Source organism: Molossus molossus, unplaced genomic scaffold (genome assembly GCF_014108415.1).
Source record: "Molossus molossus isolate mMolMol1 unplaced genomic scaffold, mMolMol1.p scaffold_m16_p_17, whole genome shotgun sequence".
Classification (NCBI taxonomy): Eukaryota; Metazoa; Chordata; class Mammalia; order Chiroptera; family Molossidae; genus Molossus; species Molossus molossus.
Genome location: NW_023425352.1, coordinates 60,244,721 through 60,256,232, shown reverse-complemented (window position 1 = coordinate 60,256,232; position 11,512 = coordinate 60,244,721). Strand labels below are relative to the sequence as shown.

The 11,512-nt window shown below is 44.2% G+C and overlaps 1 protein-coding gene across 2 annotated transcripts; it reads left to right on the top strand.

The window, feature by feature from the left end:
- Positions 1-927: 927 nt before the first annotated feature.
- TMEM254 (transmembrane protein 254) lies at positions 928-10,269 on the top strand. 2 transcript variants are annotated; one of them, XM_036265589.1, is made up of 4 exons: positions 928-1,052; positions 3,158-3,261; positions 3,452-3,511; positions 10,046-10,269. In XM_036265589.1, the coding sequence occupies exons 1-4, from the start codon at positions 963-965 to the stop codon at positions 10,164-10,166; spliced, it is 375 nt and encodes a 124-aa protein (XP_036121482.1). In that variant the 5' UTR covers positions 928-962; the 3' UTR covers positions 10,167-10,269. The 2 variants fall into 2 exon arrangements, with proteins under 2 accessions (XP_036121482.1, XP_036121481.1); XM_036265588.1 differs by lacking the exon at positions 928-1,052 and adding an exon at positions 1,344-1,444.
- The last annotated feature ends 1,243 nt before the right edge of the window (positions 10,270-11,512 follow it).

Below are 11,512 nucleotides of genomic sequence, written 5' to 3'. Positions count from 1 at the left end.
TAGAAAGAAAAAGGCTACATGAGAAAAGTGCAGGTAGGCTAAAAGAAAACAAAAATGGGTGAAGTGGTTACAGGCAATTACAATAATGGGGAAGGAATGCTGGGAGGTTTGGAGATTACAAAAGGTAGTCACCAGTGTGCTGCTTTCAGGGTTCCAATGCTTGGATAACCAGGTCATTCATCCTTCCATGAAGTCAAAAAATTCACCCATGTTCCCAGACTAGGAGAACGGTTAGCATTCCTGAGGTCAGCTCACAAGGCCTACAACTCCCAGCCAGGTCAGAATGGGCTTTCTTTAATCCGAACAAAGCAATCAAGATTAACAGAGCAAAGATGATCAATACTTATAACTATGGCTAGTGCCCCACTATGATTAGTTCTCTATTCTATTATTCCCTCTCTCCCCTTTCAGCAATACAGGATACCTGGAGGATAAAGAACCTGGCCACCCCTGTCACATGTGGAGAGGGTGAGTTAGAATATAAATTAAGGCATAGATGGGTTAGGTAACTACTCTAAATTTACACAAAAAGTTAGTGGCACAGCCAGGGCTAAACCCAAGCAATCTACTCCATAGCCCCTGTTCAGAACTGCTGTGCCCTATGGTTCAACACATCTAATGAAAAGGAAGAGCAGTAATTCTCACCAGGCACAGCCCTGCTGAAGCTCAAAAATGAGCATTGTGGTTATTAGACTTGTACGTAAAGCACATATTTTCAACACCTTTATCTTAAATGCAGGAAAGTGACAATGAGAGAGGGGTCTGTCCCACAAATGATGTCCAGCCCACCAGGCCACAATTCAGCAAGAATCGCTCAGGAAGTCCTAAACCCGCAGAATCGCCTCCCGGCGGGAGGGAGGTAAGGAAGGAAGGGAGGAGCGCTCGCTGAGGCCCCGCCCCCGACGCGGCCTCCTCTCGGCTGGAAGCGATGCCCCGCTGCGCGTGCCGCACCTGCTGCAGGGATGGGGAAGGCGGCGGACGATGAGGCTTACTTCCAGAGGGGCAGTCTGTTCTGGTTCGCGGTCATCACCCTCTCTTTTGGCTATTACACGGTAAGGGCAGCGAGGAAAGCGAGTGAGCGCTCCAGTCCACGCAGGATCCGCGCCTGCGGGAAGAGAGAGGACAGGTCGCGCAGGCGCAACCCGGCGCTGGTGCTGTCGGAGCCGCGGGAGAGGAGACTCTAGAGCCGGAGAAAGACGCAGGCGCACTGGTCTACCCGCACCTTCCGCCGGTGCTCCAGGCCCCGGGAAACCGGCTACTCGGGCTTTCCCTACATGGGGGCGGGGGCGGGGGCGGGGGCGGGGGCGGCTCTCCACCGAAGGGCTCAGTGTCTACATCTTTCAAAATGGTGGCGGCGAAGTCGGGGGCCGGCAAGGACGCCTACTTCCGTACCGCCAGACCCTGGCCCTCGCTGGTCACAGCCCTCGCACTGGGATGTTTCACGGTGAGGCGTGGGCGCGGCGGCTGTCTGTGGACCGCCAGCCGGGGCAGCGCCTGGGCTCCAGGCAGCGAGGTCAGGCGCTTGCGCTCCGGCGGTTGCCTAGGTTACTGGAGTAAGCGGAAGTGCCTTGGGCTCCTAGGCCGGTTTCTGCGGGAGAGTGCGCCGGCCTTGGCGTGGTCTCCGCTCGCGGTTACTGCCGTTGGACCGAGATTGAACCCCGTCTGAGCACTCGCGAGGGGGCCACGTTTACAGGCTGCCGTAGGCCTGCCAGGTCGGGGTAGGGCTCCCGGAGCAGAATATCGGAGGCCGTGGGAATTGCGAGAAAACCGAGATAAGCGTAAAGGGTGGGGAGGACTTCATTGGCAAGAAGGGACAGGGAGGATAGAAATGTTACGGTGAAACCAAGAAGACAGGGATCTTTAATGAGACGAGAAGCGACTTTTGTCTGGCTGACAGTTTGTTTAAAAAATAAGGGGGGAAACATGGAAAAGTAGGTTGGGGGCTGAGTGGGTATAATTTGAAGGAAGGTAAAACTGTTTGGATAATGCCCAGGAGATCCTGGAGACGGGGGGTTAGAAGTGTGTTTGTCGTGTCCACGGTGCTTGTTGTGAAATCGGACCGCCTTTGTCCTGATTTCCCCCTATGTAAAATGGACGTGTTGAACTGGAAATTTTCGAAGGTGCATTTCTGTTCTGTGATTCTGTGTCTCTGATTCACTATAGTGTGGAGGAAAGCTTTGGTGCTTCCAACTGGGATATTGTGGAGCTGGTGCCCATTCCATTCCCCTTGGTTTGGGAGGGTGGGGTGATGTTTTACACTTTATTTAAATTTTAGGTGTAACAACATAATGGGAGAGGTGGTACTGCTCTTGGCTGAATTCTAAATGGGACAATAAATTTTGGACCTATTGGGACTTATTCTCAAAAGCCTAAGGTGACAGTGGTTACAACACAGAGACTGAGGGAAAGTTGGTAAGAGTACAAAACCTTATGTGATTAAGTAGTTGCTGTTAGCACTTCACAAGCCTGATCTCACCTGTTTTCCAATTCTGTGTGGTGGATCAGTCCCAGTTTCAGAGCTAGAAAAAGTGAAGAGAGACAACGGAATTGTAAATTAAATAGGGGTTTGACGAAAGCCATAGTTTCTGAAGTAAAGAAGCTAGACAGGGCACATAAACTCTTGAAACTTGTTAATAACCTGTATAAAATGATGTTTGGGTGGAATTCATTAAGAATAGAAGTCATGCCCTGGACAGTTTAGCTCAGTAGTTAGCTCAGTAGTTAGCGCAGTGGCCCAAGGACCAAAGAGTGGCATTATCGATTCCCATCAAGGGCACATACCTCCATTGCGGTTCGACCCCTGGCCCTGTTTGGGGTCATGCGGGAGGCAACCAGTCAATGTGTTGCTCACTCTCTCCCTCCCACTCTGTGTGAAAAATCAATGGAAAAATATCCCCAGGTGAGGATTCAAAAAAAAAAAAGAAGGCATCCAACCTGGGCACTGAATCTGATAACCACATAGTTTCCTCAGCATAAATCTCCCACTGGATTAGTTTTTAGACAATAGAAATCAAGAGTGGAACCCCAAATGATTTAGTTCAGAGTTACTTTGGTCTGTTCTTATAGAATCTGGATTATTTCATAGCCTCTCTCAAAAATAAGCATTTGCTGATGTAAGTGACCTAATAGATATTCTGTGCTTCTGGTTCTCTTTCAGTGGGCTGTCTTCTGGCCTCAGAGCATTCCTTATGGGAGCCTAGGGCCCCTGGGCCCCTTCACACAGTACTTGGTGGACCATCATCACACTCTTCTACACAATGGGTAAGGAGAGCTGCAGAAATGAGATGTAGACACTGCAGTTGTAGTCTTATCGTAGACCTGGGAGGCCTGCAGTTGCCTTCAGAGATCTAAGAGGTGGTAGATCACATTAAAGCACCTTTATTTTGAGGTTTCTGTGTTCTATTTCATCAGCAGATAACCATCACCTTAAACCTGCTGACTTTTGTTTCAGGTATTGGCTTGCCTGGCTGATTCACATGGGAGAGTCCTTGTATGCCATGGTATTGTGCAAGTAAGTGTTTTTACAAGATATTTGTCACTTTTCTCTTGATATCCAATATAAGTTGAGAGTAGCCACATTTAAATAATTCATGTGTTTGTAGGCTGAGAGCATTCTCAGGATAGAGTTGAATCCGCACACCTAATACTGAGCTTAGCCCAGAGGGAGTACTCAATAAATATTTAACGAATGAATTCATTTCATTTGTGATCGCTAATCAGTTATTTAATTACTTAATTTAGATGAGTTTTTCTTATTTTATTTTCTTTTTTTCTTTTTTTTTTTATCCTCACCCGAGGATATTTTTCCATTTTTTGTACAGATAGAGTGGGAGGGAGAGAGAGGAAAGGAGAGAGAGAGAGAAACATCGACGTGAAGGGACACGTCAAGTGGCTGCCACCCGCACGACCAACCAGGGCCGGGGACAAACTGCAACCGAAGTACGTGCCCTTAGCGGGAACCGAACCCGGGTCTCTCCGGACCGCAGGCTGACGCTCCAACCGCTGAGCCAAACTGGCCAGGGCGAGTTTTTCTTATTTTAAAAAAAATTCTCTTTATTAGCCCAAACGAGAACAAAAAATTAGAAGGCTGCCTTCTAGTTTGAAAAAAAGCTTAAGTACTGACCAAGGCTGATGATTCTCAGTCCTACTTTCACAACTGAGTCACCTGAGCGGCATTTTCAAAATACATAGGCCTGGTTTCCAGACTCACAAGATCCTGATCTGCTCGGCCTTGCTTTGGACATGGGAATATGTTATTTTACAAGCTCCACAGCTCAATCTGGGATGCAGTGCAAGCTTGCATTTACTAAATGCCACTCAGCAGATGCCAGTGTAGATTACTACTGTGTGAGAGTACTAGTAAAGATTCTTTTTACATTTGTCCTTCATGTAGCATATATAGAAAGTATGGTGTAATGAAAGAGGTGGTTACAGTGATGCCAAATTGCTTTGCAATTGATTTTTTTCTGGTCAAGATTAACTATCACCTCTATCATTGCTGTATTATTTCTAAAAGTGGAAAATATGGTACTTTATTACTACTGTGACTTAATAAAAATAATATTTATTGGGTACACACTAAGCCAGACACTGATAAGTGCTTTAAACAGATTATGCTACTCTGCCTTCCGGTTGGTTAAGCAGCTGGACTTTCCCGGAAAGCACAGAAAGCAGCTTGCTTCTTTTTCACCCTCTCCAAGTAAACTCACCCTGTAGATAGTTGCCTGTCTCCCACCTTCGCCCTGGAAGAAATGTGAAGCAGCTCCATGGATTTTCCTTGTGATATTATACAGTCTTGTCTAATGTCTTTATTAAAACTATAAACGTTTATCTATTTTGGAATGTCTGCTCTCGTCCAGGTGGGGTTCAGAAGCCTGCTGTGGGGAAGAGAGTGTATTCGATGTTTCCTCTTCCACCTTTTTCCCTTACTCACTGGCAGCTTCTTGTGGCCCCTTGAAGTAGTGGGAGTAGTTAGGGGCAATGGGGCACCGTCTGGCTCGTGAGCAGGCAGCTGGGTGCTATGGATGTTGCATACCCAGTGTTGGTTCTTCTCTCCAAAGGGGCCCTGGTGGATTTGGGGAAACCACCTATCACTAGGGATCTCCCTTCTGCAGTTCCCCTGACAGTTCCTTCAGACATGCCCTCTAGCATGCCACTTGCAATTCCTCTAAAAATTTATGATGAGGGAAAATTCCCTTTTATTGAGATATCTTCTACCCTTCAGTTAAGCCTCAGGGCCTGGGTCCACTGTAAGCCCACTCATGTCCAGTGCTCTTCCACATGATCTGTATGTCTCACAATAACAGTCTCTTTGTCCCACCTGTGGGATAAATCTGCAAGTGTGTGCTGTTCCCGGTGCAGCCATGTACCCATCTCATGCAAGCCGACCAGTCTTTCAACTTTTGAATCAGATGTTAATCCCTTCCCTCAGATTCCAGGGGACTGTGTCATGTCCCCCAAGTGGTTCTGTTGAAGCTGTTCTATGGGCTCGACTTGTGATAGGAAATACCGCAGCACGAGTACCTCTCTCCAGTGGCCTCTTCAGCCTCTCAGTGAAATTCTAGCTCGGAGGTTCATGGGCCAGCCCCTCAACTTACATTGCTGAAGTACTTGATACCTATTTTGTTCTTGGTTTGGGGCCTCTAATGAAAAACAAAAGACTCATTGACATCCTATCCAGTTCTTTGAAGTGGGGAGGGAGAACAGGCATGGAGAGTTTAGGTCACTATTATTTTGTTCTTGAAATCATTTCTTTATGGTCTAGCATGCCAATGTATCAGTGGTCACTATAAAACAGAATGAATATTCCTTTTGAATTATAAATGAATGAATTAATAAATTTAAGTAATGAATGAGTCAATACACAAAGACATGTAGTACATTTGTAGCCTTCCAAATCACACTATCCAGCAATAAAAAGGTTTTGGTGAATTCCTTTTAACCAGAGATAAGATTGGACTATATGTTTGACTTTATAGCCACCATACTATATATGCATATAGATTTAAACTCTTCTATCACTTTTTTCCTTGTCTTATGTGCCTGTTTTTCCATGTCTATACTTAGATGTTTATCTCATCCATTTTATTTGTGCATAGTATTCTATTATATGGATGTACCTTAGAATTTCTGTATTTAACAAATTCCTCCTCTGATGGACTTTTAAGTCTAGCTTTTACTATTATAAACAATACTGCATGAACATGAATTTCTCATACATCCTGGACATTTTTTTATTGTTTGCTGGTAGAGTGTATGAATGTACAGTCTGCTCTCGTTTATCACGGTTAATCAGTTCCAGACTCTACCACAATAAATGAATTTCCACGAAGTAGGATTCTTTATTTATAAAGCGAATATTTTCTCAGTTAGAGCATAGAAAACCTGTTTATGACCTTCTAAATACATTTTTTAACATTATTAGAGCCCTCTAGACATGAAATAACACCCTTTAGTCACCATTACACTCGCATTACCCAATATATTAGAGAAAATAAGACATATTAGATGTTACAAATATCATATTATTATTATTGTACATTTAATTACACACACACACAGTTCTTACAAACAACCACTAACCTATGAAAATAATGCAACTTGTTTGATGATGAAGTGATGAAGATGAAGAGATGTACTGCACAGCAAAGAAGAGCAAAGTTACTGTTCCTCTGCAGGCACGGCCTCAGTAGGAGAGTCTTCAGGTGGTGCAATATCCTCAGCAGATGCATCATCATCTTCCGCTGAAGGAGTACTGGTTGTAGGCAGTGGGTGTCTGGGTGCACAGCTGAAGAACATCGCAATAGGCAGTTGCTGGCGCTGTCTTTTCATATGTGTGAGGAGGCTTTTGTAGGGTTCTATCGCTCCATCAAGTGCATTCTAGAACCGCAAAGCACACATCATTTGTGGGTCCCATTCGCCAATCATGTCCTATACTACCTTAATAGTTCTCACGACTTGCGAGAGATGCTCAAGTGTAAGGCCACCTTCCTCCTCCTGACCCCCAGGAACCTTGGGCTGCTCTTCCTCCTCCTCACTCACAGACTTGGTCATCTCCACCAGATCCTCATCAGTTAAGGACACCTGTTCGGGATGATACTTGCCCTCCTCAAGGATCTTCTGGAACGCGTTGTTCACATAGTCCTCTGCTGCAGGCTGGTCAGCAGAGGCAGCTTCTCTGTGGAGAATGTCACTCTTAGATGATACCTCTTCTGGAACTTCTCGAACCAACCCTTGCTCGCTGTGAAATCCATGAACGTTGCAGAAGAGGGTCCTGGTTGAAGTTCATCCACCTCGCCTTTTCCCAAATGCCCGGTGAATCCAACGGGATGTTTCTCTTGTGGCTGTCACTGATCCAAACGGCTAGGGCAGACTCCGTTTTCACTATGAACTTATTACAACTTGTCACGATGCGCTTTGCTTCCTTGTTGAAAGAGACAGTAGCCATTGCACAGATGTTCTTTTCATCTTTACGGATGGAGTGAACAGTAGACTCATTCAAGTCATAATGGTGGGCAACCTCCACGATTTTCTTGCCATCTTTGATCATACCCTATAGTTTCACCTTCTCCTGGATAGTAAGCATCTTCCTCTGGTGCTTAGTTTTATCATCAGACGGTTTAGAAGAAGCAGCACATTTGGGAGCCATCGTGGGGCTTAGATAAAAGTTCTCAGAAATCGCAAACACGAGCAAAGATGCTTCTGACGCATAGTGGTATAGAAGCATGTATGAGAGAAACAAACTTGAATGAGGCCGAGCCAATCAGTGGCCAGGATAGGAAGAGGATAGGATAGCCAATCAGTGAACAGCATGCTCTGATTGGCTTGGTTTCACCACACCCAATTTTTTTGAAACAAGTTATTGCCCACACACAAGGAGTGGTTGAGCGGGTACACCTGGCGTTGAAGGATTCCTGGGGTGCTCGAATACATAGACCTACAGTCCATATGTACAGTAATTTTAATTGTAATTGTAATACAGGGGTGTATAATGGACTCAGATAACCAAGCACGACTGTCATTTTTACTGTCTTGATCAACTTTTTAATGAATATATTTGAAAAAACCACGATAAAGTGAAGTTGCGAAAGTCGAAGTACGAAGTGGCGAGGGACAACTGTAGTTGATTTTTATCTATTGGCCTTACCCCCAGTGACCTTGCTGAATTCATTTATTAATGCTAACAGTTCATCTGTATATTTCTTTAATTTTCTAGTTACACAATTGTGTCTAGAAATATAGGCAGTTTTATTTCTTCCTTTCAATTCTGTGTATCTCCTCTATATGATTCTTATTACATTGGCTAGTGTCTTCAATACAGTGTTGACTAGAAGTGGTGATAGTAGGCATTCTTGCCTTGTTCCTGATCAAAGGAAAAGACTTCAACATTTTGTTTGTTGTTGTTTTTTAAATTTTTTTTTTCTTTATTGATTCTAGAGAGAGGAAGAGAGAGGGAGAGAAACATCAATGACAGAGCACATCGATCAGCTGCCTCCTGCATGCCCCTCACTGGGGATTTGGCCCACAACCTGGGCATGTGCCCTGACCAAGACTCAAACCGATTACCTCTTGATGCAGGGGTCAGTGCTCAACCACTGAGCCATACTGGCCAGGCAAGACTTCAACATTTTGTATCATGTTTTTTCTAGAGTTGTATATATCTCCTCTATCAGAATAAGGATGTTTCATTCTTTTTTTTAGGTTTGCTGAGACCTTAGATTCAGAATGGATGTTGAAATTTATCAAATGCTTCTGCATTTGTTAAGATGATCAAATGATTTTTCTCCTTTAATTTGTTAGTGTGGAAAATTACACTTGACCCTTGAAGAACATGGGGTTTTTTCAATAAATACAGTCAGCCCTCCATATCCATGGGTTTCACATTTGTGGATTCAACCAACTGCTGATTGAAAATAATGTCTTTGACCCACAGTTGGGAATCCACAGATATGGAGGGCCGACTCTGCATTCTTCTACTCCATTTTATATAAAGGATTTGAGCACCCTCTGATTTCCAGGGGGTCCTGAAACCAATTCCCTGAAAATACCAAGGGCCAATTGTAGTTAAATTTGGGGAGAGTCAAAAGTTATACACAGATTTTCAACTATGTGGAGGGATCAATGCCCTTGGCCCCTGCTGTTCAAGGGTCAACTGTATATTATTTTTACATGTATTTAAATTTGTTTTAAATAAAAAGACATCTACGTGAGACTTATTTATATACCAATGAGACTGTAGCAAGCCATTCACTTCAATTGGGTCTTTTTTTTTTTTAGCTTTGTTTCAAGCAGTTTAGTTACAGGTGTTGTTTATTACTATATGCCAAGCCCTTTATTACGGACTTTGTGTCTACTATCTCATAACTCATTTCAAATTTGATGAGATAAATACCATTATTCCTATTTTTTTAGACAAGGAAACGGATTCTGAGAGAATGAGTGACTCACCCAAGGTCACAGCTGGTAGTTGGCCAAGCTACGATTCACATCTGGCCTGTCTTCAAAACACATGATCTGAAGCCATATCAGTACTTTTGAACCCTATCGACACATTAAAATAATGAGAGAAACAGTGTTATAATACAGTGCTCTAAGCAGTAGCCAGACTGCTTCTCAGAGAAGAGTGTACCATCCTCAGTGCACAAGAAAAATGAAAATAAATGATCTAACCATTCGAGTTAAGAAACTGGAGGAAATGGCAAAATAAACCCAGTGAAAGTAGATAGAAGTACATCTTTTTTTTAAATAGCCTGGTTGGTATGGCTCAGTGGTTGAGCATTGACCCTTGAACCAAGAGGTCATCGGTTCGATTTCCAGTCAGGGCACATGCCCAGGTTATGGGCTCACCCCCAATGGGGAGCCTGCAGGAGGCGGCCAGTCAATGTTCTCTCTCATCGATGTTTCTATCTCTCCCTCTCCCTTCCTCTCTATCTAAAAATCAATGAAGGAAAAAAATATTAAAAATAATAAAAATAGAAAACAATAACTCCTATGAAACCATAACATTAAAATTCTGGTGGTTAAATGTTTTCTTTTTTTTTTTTAGGTCTAAAGGCATCACAAATGGTCAAGCTCAACTACTCTGGTTCCTACAGACTTTCCTCTTTGGGATTGCCTCCCTCTCCATCTTGATTGCTTACAGACCAAAACGCCAAAAACAAACTTAAAGGAGATATCCAGCCCTGGCCAATTTGGCTCAATAGTTAGAGTGTCGGCCCCACGGACCAGTGAATCGTGTGTTCGATTCCAGTCAAGGGCACGTACCTTGGTTGCAGTTCAGACATCCAGTCGATGTGTCCCTTTCATGTCCATGCCCCCCCCCCCCCAAACTGTATCTGAAGATAAATAGAAAAATATCCTCGGGTGAGGATTAAAAAAAGATATCCAGAAGTTTTCTCTACACCTTGACATCCAACCTCACATTTATTGGGGGGTGGTGTGTTTACTCCGTCTTTCTGTTTTCTGGAAAGTTAAGACCCTCTAGTTATTCATTATTTCCTATGCTCTGGTTGGGCTTGAGTAGCTAATAGGAAATGGTTTTAGCTCTCCAGTTCTGCAGACTAACCTGCCTGGCAAAGTACCTCCAGCTCTCTTGAAGCCTGTGGTTGTGTTGTGCTCCCCTCTCATCTGGTTTAAGCCAGGTACTAAATGTGCCTGTTGGTGTACCTTTGCTCCCACCCCTGACTAAAGCACCTCATCTGTACCACCTCCATCTTCGCTGTCCTTTCCCAAAAGTTTTTCCACCTCTCTGGACCAAGATGAAGTGACGTGTCCACAACACATCGATTCTACACACATTTATTAGCACCAGTGAGGCAAGATCTGATCTTCTCACTGTCATTTCTCACACTACCAAGAAAGATAGGGAAGAGAAGCAAGTGCCTGAAATGAGGCAGGCTGAGCAGTTACATGAAGGTACGGAAGACATGCTGACACCCAAGAGGAGCGACTTGGAGAATGCCTTCCCTAATCCTGCCAGCCAGAGAGGTCCTTCCCTCCATGGTGCTGTGTAGGGTGCAGGGGTCTGATGGCCGCTGCTACAGTACTCCTTCAAGTCAGGACCATCTTAGACAGCTTTATTTTTTCTTTAGCACCTGCCCGGTTGCCTTGCACATAGGTGTTCTATCAGTATTTATTGACCAAAGGAGGGAAACTGATTACACTTTCTAGTGTTATTCCAATTTTTATGTGAAAACTGCAGGACCCATTTGGTGTACATTTGTCTCAAAGAAAAGCACAGGACTGTCTTTAACTGGGAGTGCCACCTTTCTGTGGGTCCACCGATGGGAAACCTGCGTTTTTTTCACACTTTCCTATTCTTGGTCCCTTTTGCCAGACTGTAGATGTCTCTGTTTACCTCTGGCTATTCCAACACCAACATTCCCGTTCTAGAGATTCTAGTCCATGGGTGATTCAGCTGGTTACTACCTCTTCCTCCCTTGCACCTCATACCTTATTACTACTGACTAGTTGAGGCAGGAGGGTCATTGACTCTCCCCTAACCCTGGTAGAA